Source organism: Pyxicephalus adspersus, chromosome 8, assembly GCF_032062135.1.
Source record: "Pyxicephalus adspersus chromosome 8, UCB_Pads_2.0, whole genome shotgun sequence".
In the NCBI taxonomy this organism is placed as follows: Eukaryota; Metazoa; Chordata; class Amphibia; order Anura; family Pyxicephalidae; genus Pyxicephalus; species Pyxicephalus adspersus.
In genome coordinates this window covers 22,441,514-22,457,612 of record NC_092865.1, presented here as the reverse complement: position 1 = coordinate 22,457,612, position 16,099 = coordinate 22,441,514, and the positions used below count along the sequence as shown (strand labels likewise).

At 38.7% G+C, this 16,099-nt stretch overlaps 1 protein-coding gene across 1 annotated transcript in view; it reads right to left on the bottom strand.

Annotated features, from left to right (window-relative positions):
• RASAL2 (RAS protein activator like 2) overlaps positions 1-13,191 on the bottom strand; it is a gene marked incomplete in the record, with an annotated part of 192,756 nt that extends 179,565 nt beyond the window's left edge. Inside the window, 1 exon segment of the mRNA XM_072419742.1 lies at positions 12,640-13,191. Coding sequence (XP_072275843.1) covers positions 12,640-12,823 — 184 coding nt within the window.
• Positions 13,192-16,099: the final 2,908 nt, after the last annotated feature.

The window sequence follows — 16,099 nt, the reverse complement described above, 5'->3', positions numbered from 1 at the left end:
TGTTTTCTAACAAAAAGATTATTGATCCAACTATGCTTTTAACATAGTGTGAATGAGCTATAAAAAAATTCCCCCTAAACACAATAAACTAGTTTCCCTGCAATATTTGATCTGCTGAGATTTAAGACAATAAAACCCACTGGAGTTTTCCTACTTAAACATTTTGCAATCAAAAAATTCTCACCTTCTCTTTTCGTTTCCTTTTTTTTTTTTTTACTGTAATGTAATGTAGCTGTATACTTTAAGTACAAGGCTTGTATCCATTATGATCCATTTGTTAAAAGAAAAAATGTCTAACAGGAAAAACAAATAGCAGCATTCTAGAACTGAAACGGTAAGCAGATGTTTCTGCAAGATACAAATGCAGGTGTCGCCTCCATTAGTAGCATATACAACCCCAGACATACACAGTGGGCCAATTAAACACAGGCAGGAATAGAAGAGTCCTTTTCACTTATTTGTTTTTTATTTCAGCACTGGGTAAAGCCAGAGGGCCTGCAGAATGTAAACAAAGATGTGAAGGAATTTATTTAAGAAATATGGGAGACGTTATTTACGCACTACGCTGGCCTGCAGCAACACAACCACAGAAAATTAAATAAACCAATTCAAGTGTGTTCATTTTACAGGCAGAGCTGCATTACTTCAAATTGACAAAGCTGATACTTCTAAGGACCCATCACTAGTCTAAACATGTCAAAAAAAGCAGTCAATAAGTGAATAAGTTTAAATTGTACTGTACATCTATAATTAAGCTTGAAATTGATAGTAAAGGTGAATCTCTCCCTTTCTACTGGTAAATACCCCTCAGCTTTTAAACATGCCATAATTCTCCCTATCCTAAAGAAACCCTCACTGGACCCCTCCTTACCCTCCAACTACCGTCCTATCTCCCCTGTCATTTGCAATCCCTATTTAATGTACAGCGCTGCGTAATATGTTGGCGCTATATAAATCCTGTTTATTAATAATAATAATAATAACTAAGGAAGTGATTTTCCACCACTGTGTCGCGACACACTAGTGTGCCATGAGAGATCTTCAGGTGTACCATGGGAAATTAGCCAAGTCAGAGGTGGATCACTATGGCTACACGAGTCAATCGCGGAGCCCTGGCTCAGTTCTGGCCCCGCCCACTCATGTCAGCAAGGGTTGCCATAGTTCCTGGCTTGTGGTAGCACAGGACCCGTAGTGTGACAAAGGAATCACAGAGGCTGTTCTTTCTCCCTGCTCTCTCTCATTGGGAGAGTCATATTACACCTTAGCAGCTAGAACTTCTTTTTATGTATATTCCTATAAATTGAAGGCATATACTTGTTTCTTTCCCTGTATCCAGTATCTAGATTTCTACTAGTTGTTAAAATTCTAACTTTCAGGGGATCTAAATATACACTCCTTTTTTGTAGAGTGGCTGCTACATGTCACTTAACAAATATTTGACAAATGCTTTAAAGCTGCCTCATTTTTTTCTAGTATTTTTACTCAGATTAATATTTGAGTATAACATGTTACTGGGTACTGAAGAGACCATGCACCATTCCAGAATATAACTAAATGGAATAGAGATTTACATTCCATTAGCAGACAAGAATGAAGAGTGCAAAAATATACCTACTATATGACACAGTTTGCACAAAATGTGTCGCACTCTAATATTTTAAAGCTTAGCAGCTTTTTAGCAAGTCCTGTGTTACAAATAAAAGAAAAAGAAAAGGTGAGGGACTTTAAATCCAGTATATATGTATATACACACACAAACACATATATACACACATACATATGACTATGTTGCCGAGTAACTAACACAACAAAACATGCAAACCACATATGCATAAATTATCCTCCATATAATTTGTGAGGATAATATGTCATATGTGTATATATACTGCACTTAAAGTCCCTCACCTTTTCTTTTTCTACTACTTGTTAATTTCGGAATGTGGCAGGTGTAATTTTGTTGAATTAAATGTGGGAGTCTCCAGGTTTGTTTCTCTTACACTTATGCACAACTAGTGGAGGGATTGGGCTAATAACACATAAAACTATTTGAGCCAGGAGTTTGCACATGTTCATTTGTTTTTAGTATTTAAAGTGAACATTAATCTGAAAAAAGGATAATTTTAAAGCAGAACTAAAGTAAAAAAAAAAAAAGAAAGAAAGAATTGTATTGTGTCATACATGTTCATGCTGTTATGCAAGGTAAACAATATATATTTTTTTAAATATAAATATATACACGGATTACATATATATAAATGTATGTTTAGCATTTTTATTGTTGGTAGATCATTTTGACTTGGTCATTTTAAAAGTAGCTTGCAGGCCAAAAAAGTGTTGGCACCCCTGATCCAAGTCTTTTAAACAGGTCCAGTTTCACAATGAATGAGTATGAATAAATTGAGAAACTATATTGTCATTATATATACTGTATTAAGCTACAGAGTGTCATTTTGTAACATTTTTGGTTTGTGGTGTGCCGCAGGATTTTTTTTTTTTCAATATAAAAAAAATGTGCCTTGGCTCAAAAAAGGTTCAAAAACACTGCACTAAGGTAATCTGGAGTTATTCCATTCCTATATAATAAATATTCCTGGATCCTCTCCCTGCCTATGTAATGTCAGACACACTGAAATCTGTGCACAAATGTTTTCCCACTGTAGTTGGCGAAGGTGGGGAAAACATTACTTTACAACCTGCAAACCTGTCTGCTGTACAGCTAGTGTTTTACACTGTGTGTTTCCATATGTTGCATCAAGAAAGCCTCCTCTTTGAAACAAACTGGCAATGCACTTCTGATAAGTATGGTGCCCAACCCTAAACTGTCTACAATTTCCTAACTAAAGGGCATATGTACCCTTGTGCGTTTTGGTTTAAACAGACTGGGTCATACAATTGCTCACCACCTACTTCCTTGTGACTACAAATTGAGCCTTCTTATTTACAGTAGGAAAATAAAACAAGTATGTGTCCAGCACTGTTCTTTTTTACACTATCTGTCTTATTCATTTTTTTTTTAAAGAGCAGAGCCTCTTGGAATATTAACATCACACATACCAGAAGACTTCTGACTGCTCGGGCATGCACAGAAGGATCTTTTTCTTCAATGGGGGTATGTGCAGTGGGATCGGCACTATTTTTTCCCCATTCACATTGAGCTACGTCTGCGCAATGCGAGATTGGTTGATGTAGACAGAAGGTGGAAGAAGAAGAAGATGGCAGCGCTCACCACTTCCTCTTCACTGAGATTAAGAAGCATAACAGGACGGCACTGGACCCAATCCAAAAAAGCTCCAGAGGGATTAAGAGACATGCGGAAGTAAAGAAGAGTGTTTTTTTTAATTTTTTTAGTGTAGTTCCACTTTAATGTGCTGTGGATATAGCAGGTATATCAGTGGTTCCCTGAAGACCTGAAAGCTTTCTCAAATGTTCCCCCATGGTAAAGTCGAGAAGTTGTTGCTCTACATGTCTGCTCTGCAATAACACTAGCACCAGCTTGGGAAAAAAGGAAATATCAGCCTCTATTGTGAATAGAAGTCTCAGCTGTGACAGGTCCATTAATATACTTTCCTTTTCTTGGACTGTCACCCTATACCAGCAGCACAGAGCTAGCAGAATCACAATACTTACACTCAAAAATAGAAAAAAAATAGTGATTTTTTCCCCCCACACATTTCAATTAATTTACAAACTGAGTGGGCAAGGTAAATTATACCATTAGAACATAATTTTTCATTTCAAATCCATATTAATGTTCTAGTTTGCAATGTACCGTGAAAGAGTCCTTGGGTTAATAAAGTGCTGCTTCATACCTTGAATAAAAATATTCTGTGTTTATTATTTTACCTCTAAATAGATTAGTTAGCACACCTCAGACCTAAACCAATATGATTCCCTAGAAGCCGTTTCTGGAATTGCACACAGCCGGGTTCAGTTTAGTACACATAAAGAAGCCTATTCATTCCTACCATCGCTTGTGGAACAAACAAGCACAAACTGCATTAATGGATAAAATGACCCAGTAGCTAGGTCATCTTACTCAAGTCACAGGGAACTGAAGGGATTGTTAATAAGATTGTTTTAGAAATGGCATATGCTGGCTTGTCGAGTTTTTAATGCTGTTCCCATGGTAACCAATGCCTTCTGAATTTTAATGCATAGAGCTTCTTAGTATATGCATGGATGCTAAAAATTCTCTTTAAACCATGTGGTTAAAAAAATAAATCAAACTTTTTTTCTTTTCTTGCTACAATTTCCAGCGTCAAACATAAGGATATTAAAAAAACTGATTGCTACTAGGTGGGTTTAGAGGTAACTATCTTGTAAGAAAGAAAATGGAAATAAGCATGGTGCATATAAACATAACTACTAAATTAATTCTAGCAATGAGAACAATGCAGATGATTTTCAGCTCATTATTTTTGTCAAAACACCTGCCACTGTACTGCTAGCCCATTATACAGTTACATTCAATACCGCAATCGTCTCATACTTGTCCAACCCATTAAACTGGACATTAATTAGGACCTGCTCAGAACCAAGACAAGAAAAAGGCTAGGATTGTTGTTGCTGGAAACAATTCTTCATGACAACTTTCATATTTACAGATGAACTAATTAATGCTGTACACACTGTACTTATTCTGCTCTATGGAGAGGGGAAAGGATGAGCAGGAGGCACCCAGCTATGCGTCCCTCCATTGACATGCATTGTAGTAGTTCACGGTTGTTGATTGATCTGCAATGGAATATGTGACATCAGTAAATGTGACATATGAATACCAAAAAGACTCCTATTTTTTGGCATGTTTATAGAGCATTGAATAGGTTGTAGTAGATTACTTACATATCTTACTGTTGGCAATACGGTGTTCAACAATTTGTTTGACTAACATGGCTTGTTCTTGTGCTGCTCTCTCCTGTACTTTAAAATAAAGAAAGTTGTAAAGTGGGCTTAAATTCATTTATTGATATTAGTTTGCTGAATCAAGCCACTTCTCCAAAGAAGCATTAAAAAATCTACCTTGTAGCGAATACAGTTTCTTCAGGCCACTGTCCTCACTGCCACTTTTGCCCCTAGAGTAGCTTTGGTGACACAGAGCCATGGCAAAGAAATGAAGCTAACAGCTGATGGAACTTGAAGGAAGGCCATGTTGACCAACAGTGTTCCAAATCTCAGATAGATCACTGAAGCAGGAGCTTAGACAGGCCATCTAAATTAATTATCTGTCTTTAAATCGGCTAAAAATGTTAAAGACTTCTGTAGCCAATAGCTTTTGGCACAATATTGCAGTCTGAACAACATTATAGTACAGTTCTGTAACTGTGTTCAGATCACTGAAAAGAAAGTTGTTCTTCCATTGCTGAACTCTCCCTTTAAAACCTTAGTTGCCCTGATGTCAACTTTCTTATGTCCACATCCTTGCCAAATCTTGCCGGCAGTTGTGAACTAACAAGACAACTTTTTCATACATTGCTATGAGGTCAGTGTGAAAGAGTCTGTAATCTTTCAGCTGGGTACGAAGATTCATTATCAGATCTGAATGCCTCACACAAATCCAGCTGGCAGAGGGACTCAGTCAACTGTCTTTGAACTTTGGGTTTCCCAGCTGACGAGATGTGATCATGGGCAGAATCTGGGCACTGTTTATTGAAGCAGCTTAACAGAAAAACATTAGGTGTGGGCCTGGGTCCAATCTACAGACAGCCATTAGCAGTGGAAAATTGGGCTCACGTTCCGTGAAGATCTACACAAGCAATCTATGTTTTTCTGTAATTATAACATTATCCTTCAGAAGTGCCATCAACAGCAGGCATGAACTGGTTTTCACAACACCTACTTCACTCTGAACTTATAAATGAGTGAAACATGCTGTTATTTTACAATCCCTTCTAATACTTCTACAACAAAAATTTTCTGAAACAGATTACAACAAAGTTTTAAAAACAAGTAAAGAAAACCGACAATTTATTTTTGCTTAAAAAGTTATCGGGAATCCAGATAAGCGATTTGTTGTTGTCGATATGATGGAAAGAAAATAGAGATGGGTAAGTAAGCTATATGGGAGCATACCATATGCTCCTAATAGCTGCGTTGCTCAGGAACCCTTAAAAACAGCTACTTTTTGTGACTTTAACAGGGCACATGCAACCATAGCTGGATCACAATAATCTTCTGCAATAAGAAAATATTATGAGGACTTATGGTGTTCCAAAACAGGTATTTTTACATTTTAGGTATTTTATTACAATGATTTAATTTTCAGTTCTCACCAGAAATAGAGGAAAAAGTCTTAATGGGAAAATCCAGTTATCTCGACTTCCTATAGTAAGTTCCTTTGCTGAAAGGACATCCCAAAGATTCTTTATAAGTAGATGTTCAGACTGAATACACGTCACAGACTAGCTGACCACATTTGATTATGTTTTACATGCTGTACTCTTAACCACTGACTTCATTGTGCAAACACTTACTCCACATCCCTGACCGAGACACAACGTCACAAGTCTGGCTTGAACAAAATCGTTAACCTGCTGTGTGCCATTCTCATCAGATCAACAATAATGTACACTGCTGACCTTTGTAATTTCTATTGTTGAGTAACTTTCTGCAGGACTCAGCAATAAAGTCATGTGCAATCAGTGGATTATTTTACAAAGAGGTCATCGTCTGATACAGTCTAGGACACACAGAAACCCTCAGAAAACTATTGCAAATAATCAAGGAATATATATAATAATTAAGGAATATATATAGAATACTTTTTTAGAAACTCACATTCTTTTCAAAGCCAGATCGATGTTATTTGAAACCAACAACTTATTTTTGAGAGGATATTGAGTTTGTAAAACACATAAATCAGACCTCATTATTTCCTACATCCTACATCTGTGCCCAACTTCTCTTCTGCCCAATGCTGACCCACAGGAGCTGCTACTTTTCTCTTTTAGATCAGGTCAGTTACGACTTGAAGTGGATGATCGATAGGTTTTATCAATTATCTCTCCTCCACAGCTTGACTGTTTGATACATGGGATTCAATAATTCAATAATTTTATAATTTACATTTTTTCACTAAATTGAAACTGAATCAGTAGAAGTGTCTTCTGATAAGGATTATGAAGGACCTTATTTGATCCTTGCACTGTCAAAGTGTGACCCTTTTCTTAAATTCCATATAAAATTAGTTACATGACAAGTTTAGATGCAAACAGCGCTTAAGGCTAGGTTTACACGTGCAAAAAAATTATAGTTTAAAAACGAATGATCCACGATTATTCCTGATTTTTTTGAATGATCGTACTCTGCACAATTTTGTACATGCTGTCGCGAAACGATCGTTCAAATGTAATCCACTAATATTGTACACACTAGGAATGTTTGTTTGAACGATGCAGGAAGTGACATGTACAGGAAAAAGTGTATCACAGAACAATCCACGATCACTGAGCGACCGCACGCACAATAGATTACGAACGATCATCGCCGAATCAGATCCGCCGGAATGGTTGTTCGTTTCCAGCGAGATTCCTCAATCATCGGTGTCGATGACCAGTCGTTCACTTTTCTTTTAAACAGTTATTGAAGGATCTTTCGTTTCCAATGACAATTATAGCGTGTGTACGCAGCCCAAGAGAATTCTATTGTTTTAGTTGAATGCTGTTTGGGTTTATGGGATGACTGCTTGTACTGGACATCCAAGCAATTCACAAGTCTGATAAGCACCATCTAACTTATTTGTGAGGGCTGCAGATAGTTAGGTAGGGCACACCCTGCCCTACAAAGACAATAGCTGAACATTATGTTTACCCAGGAGAAAATATTTACAATGAACTCACATGAGCAAAGAGTAAGTGCAGGATCAGAGTTCAACATCAATGTAGCATCTGATATCCTCCATTGCAAGAAACCCCTACATAATATTTACACAGCCAAATTAAACATGATGTTGATAACACAAGGCTTTAGTGAGCTGACAGCACAGATAAAGATAACTTACAGGCCACAAGTAACAAGCAAGCATCCCACAGCTGCTGAATTACATCATACCCATGGCTGGATCAAGAAAAAGCAAAGTGTAAATGTGTAAAAACCAGATAGGTATGCATCAACCAACACCTTTATGTTTGCTTCAATTATCAAAAAGGAAATTCTAGTTGGCTGCTGCAATAATTATGCATGAAAATGCAATGGTCACTAACAAATGGCATTTGGTTTCCCAGACCAAGGAATCTGCTGTTGGTGATAGTACAGTTGTTTGATGAATTCTGCACTACTCAGACCTACTGCATATTTGCTGACTTAAAAACTGGGGGGGCAACAACTAAACATTGCGGATTGCCCTTCCAAGGACTACTTTTGGTAGGTTCTAACCACTTCATACCAGGGACACCTACCAAGACCTGCTATTTGGAAAATAATCCAGAAGAATCCAATAAAAAATCCAATTTGGTTTTGTCAAAATCATTCAGATTCTTATGCCTCCCACACATCACTCAAAGAACTGATTATTCACTTGCTGTCTAATATATTCCACCCCTTAATAGGTGCCATTGTAACAAGATAATCAATGTTACTCACTTCACCTGGTAACTGTTTTATTGTTTTGGCAGAGAAGTATACAGCCAGCCTAGGTCACAATACAAGAATTTGTCTTAGCCTTATATAATTAAAGCATCTGTATTCAATTTTATTTTCACTGAGCAGCTGCCAAATGGGAAGAATATCTAAGCTCATATATGACACAAGGACTGTTTTCAATTAATATTTTCAAAGAATGTTCTATAGAAAAAGAGGCCACAGCACTGCTGATTCTTGTTTATTCAGCAATGAATCACATAAAGGAAATCGGCAATGAGAACGCATACACAGCTGACTGGGACGTAACCTGCATTAAACAGGTGATTTTCATATAGATAGCCTGAGCTGCCGATAAAGTCACTTACAGAAAAGAGAATTTATTACATGGGGAGAGATTTTATTCAGGCAGGGTCTGAAATTCACTAAGCCAATATGAAAACTGGAAAAGAAAATTGACAATGTTACTCATAAAAAAGCTTTCATTGCTTAAACTGCCTTAGAAAAGTGACAGCTGGAATGTGATTGGTTGCCCTGACCCCGTCACCATCCTTTCCTTTTCTGTATTTGGAAAATCATAGCTGTGTATTAACACAGATGCCACACAATCTAAATATCCAATACACACTAATCTATTTCGAACTGCATTCAGAAAAATATTAAGAGAAGTCAATAACACATCATATGGTGCCAACTATTTGCTATGTAAATCTGTCAGATGTATCATTAATTTAAAAAAAATAATGCCAGTTTGCACAGAAAGCTAAACAATTAACAAAAAGAAATAACAGTTTACACAAATTAACAACATTTAATTAGTATGCAAAAAAAAAAAACACGCTTTACCAAAAACATTTTAAGGCCCCATTCACGTCACAACGCAATGTGCTTTAAACCGAGCGTTCTTGTGCATTCAGGCACATTGAATTGGGCAGCTGACTGTTACAAATAGGCTTTTAATGAGTTCAACAGCGATAAAATGTAATAAGAATGATCATTAAAACATTTAATATTTTGTGGTGGGTAAATTATACAGGACAGTATTAAACAGCATTGCATTTCAACAAACTGTTAAGGTAATATTTCCTGGGCTCATACCGAAGGGATGAAGATTAGAGGCTGTGCGAGGATGGCCAGCATGACTATAATTGCATGTTTAGCCGGAATGAAAGAATCAATTTGATCCTTTAACTAAGCTGTACCAGAGCACCAACACATTATTCCCCACGTATCGTGCTACAAGCAGTGAATAATGCACGTTACTGACTGTCAGATATTTGAGATCTCATCATGCAAAAAAGAAAGTTGGCTCTTCTACTGTTGAGACTAATACTGAAAATCAATTTTAAATGGCTTTGTATGCTCAATTAAAGCATATCCTAGATTGTAAGCTCTTTGAGGCCGGGTCCTCTCCTTCTGTGATACTGTCTGTATCTGTCTGTCATTTGCAACCCCTATTTAATGTACAGCGCTGTGTAATAAGTTGGTGCTATATAAATCCTGTTTATTAATATTAATAATATTAATGTCAGTAATGCTACCCAGAGACATCCTAATACATAGGCATCCAGGAAAATCGTTTGAGTACAGAATGACAGTACAGACAGAATGACTGAACCAGTTTACAGAAATACCTTGTTGCCAATGTGGTGCTTCCAATTCACTCACAATAATTATAATGTTGCCAGCCTGTATGATTGCAGTTTTACAAGACTCACCATTGTAAAGATTCCAGATTTTATTGCCCGTTCACACCATAAAACTGCATACATAAGGGAAGATCTGCCAAAAATTGTATTCCAACCAAACGATAGCTTTTGCCAATTGGTGAGGGGATCACAAACCTTCTTATCTGATCACTTTCTAAGAGAAAGTCACATGTGCTGTGTTGTTTGTACACGATACAACATGCACTTACAAAAGATTTACCAACACTTCACAACCAATCCAGGAGCAAAAAAAAAAAAATTGGTAGGAAATACATTTTACATCCGATTTTAATTACTTAATTGGATCTGAAGTAAAATAACTAAATCCGGATCAATGAAAAAGGTACATATTGGAAATTTCCATCTATGAGTTCATCTAAATCTCTAGAGTGATTATATTACACATACACATATGCCAATGACTTATTAGATAATTTATGATTGGCTCTATAGATCTTGGTCCTGAGAGACATCCGGGGTCGACAGTAATGCACCCCTGGGAATTATGTTACCATGCTGGCAACTGCAAATAAGGCCACAAAGGGCTATAGCTCCCAGCTGAGAGCCGCAACTCAATCCTGCTGTGACATATCTACAACCTGATTTATACAAAGAGGCAAATTAAAAACCAAAAAAAAAAAAAAGAAAAAAACAGAGAGAAAAGAACTGATTGTAACAAAAGAACATTATAAATATAATAAATAAAAACCCAAATATAATATCTAGGCGTTGAAAGGATGTCAATTAAAGTGGATTTTTTTTTTTTTTTATTAAACCCCTTAATTAGGTTTAGAGTTTTGATTGGTCACACCATCCAGAGTAACTCTCTGGGCCGTCAGTGCACCTAGCCAACCAATGGCATTGCCAGCTCCTATCAGCTACACTGGGGGGGTCCTGTCCTGATGCTGTGGGCACACAGGAGAGAGGCTTGTAAGTGCACCAATTAGGCAAAATAAGTTGGCGCACTGTGCATAGGTTTCTACTGTAGTTTCCTAAGACAAGTACCTAAAAATACCCGGGATTGTCATCTAATGCTGGCCAATTACTGGTCAAAGGGTGCACAACCATGTAAGTGGATGCCATCTCCTGGGTATCCCTTATCTGGTTACCACTGTGCACCTATCAGCCAGACACATTTTTGCTCCATTATTTGTGCTCTCCCCTTGCTGACCACGATTGTAGTAACTCAACAGGAGTAACACAACTGATTAGGCTAAAATCAGGAATTCCTGATCAGTGCTCCGCGATATACATATAACAATGGTAGGAACATTAGATCGTGAGCCTCTTTAAGGGACAGTTAGTGACACAACTATGAATATGACTTATTGATTAGGCTAAGAGAAGGAATTCAGAATCTGTATTCTATCCATATTTGGGCAGCATTCTGGTGTTAGCAGTGCTAGGTCCCAGGTTCGAATCTCAGCCAGGACACTATCTGCATGGAGTTTGCAGGTTCTCCCTGTGTTTGTGTGGGTTTCCTCCCACATTCTAAATACATGCAGTTAGGTTAATTGGCTTGCCCCAAAATTGACCTTAGACTGTATTAGTGACATATGTCTATGGTAGGGACATAGGATTGTGAGCTCCTTTGAGGAACAGCTTGTGACATGACATTGTACAGCGTTGCGTAATATTATGGCGCTATATAAATACTGTGTAATAATAATAATATATCGACCAAGCTAATCCAACTTTTCATGAACAATCTCCTATCAGTATATCAATTAGGCTCTGAGTGTGAATTCCCAATAGGTATTGCATTGATATATTGTTCAGGATAAGAGTGTGAATTCCTGATCTGTACTCTATTGATCTATCGCTCAGGATAAGTATGTAAAAACCCGAACTGTATTCCATCAAAATAGCAATCAGTCAGAGTGTGAATTACTGATCGTTATTCCATTGATATATCAAACCGGCCAATCCAGCACTTCCTAAACGATCTGCTATCAATATAACAATTGGGCTGTGACCCGGAATTTATGAATGGTATTCTATTGATCAGGCAAAGAGCATTTGTAATTTTTGTGGAACTGATATATGGATTGGGCCAAACCAGAAACTCCTGATCAATGCCCAATCACTATATTGGTCATCCTTGGAGCTGGAATTCGTGGCCAATGTTCAATAAATATATCGATGTCATAGATTTCCAATATCATATCAATAAGAAATAACTCCGGAGCAGTGTATGGGCAGAAGTTCTGGCTAGATCAACAGGTCCAATCAGAACCAGCCAGGTCAGGGGTGCGCCATCATTTAACTTTCATTGGAAATCATGCAGATTTGGGAACATTTGCAGTGCTCACACACCTGGACATCACACATGGAGGTGACAGGAGCCCCCACTTACCAAAGACCCGGACCCAGCCCTGCTGCTGGCACACTGACTCCATTAGGATGCGGTCCAGAATCCCTCCTGCACCTCCTGGAGAGTCCATATCCTCGGGGAGGGAATCCCGGTCCTGGAAGCTCTGGAACAAGTCATGTCCGCTAGATAACGAGTCTCCTCCGGGGGACAGATCCATCATGAGCATAGCAGCAGGCCGGGCTCAGCACAGGGCTCCTCGGTGTGTGAGGGAGGTCGGGATGTCACGGTGCCCCACAGCCTGGCATGGACAGGGCGGCACACAGCGGCAGCAGCGCTCCCACCCCACGGGGTCTCCTCACCGCTCTCCTGGGGACTGAGGGGCAGCCGCACACTACCGTGCGTGTGCTCGGTCAGGAGGCACGTGACCTCCACAAGCCCGGTTCCGCGACAAGCACGCGTCAAAACAACGTTGCCGTGGCGACCGCTATCTCTCTCAGCTTAAAAGTCCTCTTAGACAGCCCGGCGGAGACAGCGGCGGTAGCGGAAGAGTCTCCAGCCTTCTACAGCCTTCTACAGCCTTCCCAGCTCCAGCGGCATCAGTGGCATCCCTGGGAGATAGACAGGAACAGAAAGCAAACCGCCTATCCGCTGGAGGGGGCGGGGCCCAACTGGAACAATTGGGATGCTGGAGCGCCTATCTCATCGATAGGGATCTAAGGAAAAGCGGCAGCGCACCCCCTGGTGACCGGTAGTGGGTATTGCTCCTCATGACAGGATCAATTTACCATAAAATCAATTGTGTTGTTTGTTCTGAATAAAAAAAACTAAACACGAGAATACAACTATAATACTGAACAGTTTACTATGCATTTGTTTTTCTTCTTTTTCAAGATTTTTTTCTAACATTATTACCTAGTAATCCTGCTACGTCTGCCCTGGGGTGACAACTCTTCCTCCAGGTGCTATTTCTTTTGAGAAGCAACGTTGTCATCATATATTCACCTGGTGATCGTGCTAGTTACACACTTCCTGTCTTAGGGTGACTACACTTCCTCAATGTACTGTATCTATAGAAAAGCAGCAGTCAGCCCGGCACAAAAAAACTCATCACCATCTTCTCTTATGTCTGTTAAAGCAGACCTATGGCCACATTTTTGTATAATTATATAAAAGGTTTGCTATCCCTTTTATATAATGCAAAAATGTATTTTGTTTTTTTTTTTAATACTTTTTAAAAATATTTTTTGGGGAGGACCCCACAACCTCCAACTTTACTGCAGTAAAGACTGATTGGGAAAGCCACAGCCTCTTAGGATACCTATGTCACATATCCCAGGAGGCTTCAGGGCTGCTCCTTCTGCACATACCTGATCCCAGGCATACGCAGAATGGTCTTTCCTGGAATGTTAAAACAGAAAGTCCTAATATTACACATGTGCAGTGTGATAAGCACTTTTTGTTTTATATTTCAAGAAAGACACAACACCAAATCTTGTGCCTGCACAGTTCGAGATCGGGTGATGTAAGGCGAAACCAGAAGAAGCTGCCTGCGCCTGCTGCCCTGTCCGCACCGGGAAGAAGAGGGAAGCAGAGATAGTGCAGGGCCTACTGGCTTTTCTCCAGTAAAGATAGAGAAGTGTTATTTTTTATTCTTAATAAAGTTCCCCTTTAAGGGAAGTAGATTTTGTTTCTCTTTTACATTTATGTTACCGGCCATCTTCAATCTTCTCTTCCATCTTCTTCTTCTTCAGTCTTCTTTCTTCATCACCCGATCTCGCATTACACAGGTACCAGATCTGGTGACGTAGCCGCTGTGAAGGGGGAAAAAAGAGAGACAATCTCACTGCATATGCATTAGATCGGCGTCTCTTTCCCCTAAGAGGAAAATGTCCCTTCTGCGCAAGCCAGAACCTCCGGGGATGCATGATGTAGGTATCCCGGGAGGCTCTGCGCTCCCATAAGTCTTGATTGCCGTAGTGAGAGTGGAGGAGGTGCTGCACTTATAAAAAAAAAAAAAAAAAAAAAGGTGTTGCACTTAAAAACAAAAAAATAACAACATTTTTACCTTACATAGAAGGGTAGACAAAAATAAAAATGTTGAGTTTAGGTACGCCTAAATTTCTTATTCAGGTATCTATGTACATTTTTTATTCCTATCATAAATAGGGTGAATATTCATAATGCAGAGACATAGAAAAACATTTTTCAGCCCTGTTCTCTGCTATCCGAAGCAAAATAAAAAAAAAAAAGATTGAAATTGCTATTCTTCCCACTTTAAGTGCTATTGACAGTGATCACCTGGACACATTCAACCCGGCTGGATGGCAGAATAAAAACCGGGCAACAATCCTCATCTTTCCACACTCTAGCCAAAGCTAAAACAAGTGGGAAAAGGCCTGGCTTTGGATAAACTGTTCTATTAGCTTAACTCCAAGTTTTTTTTTTTTAATGCCATGTTTTCACTTCGTTAACCTAGGCGCTTTGGATTTTTGATTCTTGAAATGGTCTTTTATGGTGCAATTTACAGATGCACATGTCAAATCTTCGCCCAAGATGAGCACAATTGTTCATCTTGAGCTACAATAATTCGACATGTGTATGCAGCCTGACATTTCTCCCTTTATTATTATTATTATTATTATTATTATGAAACATGATTTATAGAGCGCCAACATATTATACAGTTCTGTACAATAAATAGGGATTGTAAATGACAGATAGATACAGACAGTGACACAAGAGGAGAAGAGGACCCTGATCCGAAGAGCTTACAATCCCCTTACTAAATCTGGGTTCAGAATACTAAGATTACACTTTGGTGTTTACCTCCCCCCAGGCACCTAGTAGCGGTAACAATCTGTCCCTGCTAGGATTTTTTAGGTGTTTGCTAACATCTGTTATATGAACATACCCATTCTGTCTGATGTTACCTACTTCCAGGAAGCTTTTAGTGGTAAAATTGCTTAAAAGTGCTTGCAGAATCTGTTTGTTTGAACACAGGCCTACAGTAACAGGGTGGCTTTAAAGTGGAACTAAAGTTAACATAATGGCATCACCTCCTTCGGGTTCTGGATCTTTGGACATTTTGATTGGCCAAGCCAAAATGACAAAATTCCCATTGCATGTGCACAAGAATTTATTCATTTACCTAGCATCATACGCTGAGCTGCAAATGCACATACATTTCAGGCATATTCCTAACTTATTTTATTATTGGGATAGGAGGAGGGGATGTTTTAATGCTGAGGTATGCTGCGGATGAAGGGAGGCTCCTAGAAATAGTTTTACAATGTAATAGTCAACAGCAAAAAGTAACCTCAGTAATGCACAGATTGCTAACTCCCTGCTTATGTAATATTGATTTCTCCCTGTTCTCTCCCTACAGCAGCTCGTACACAATGAACTATGGCTGTCCTCACTGAACTATGGCTTCTCTCAGCCCTGTACTTTTATAGAGAGAGTCTGGGTTATAAAGATTCTATTATCAACTGCAAAATTTTAA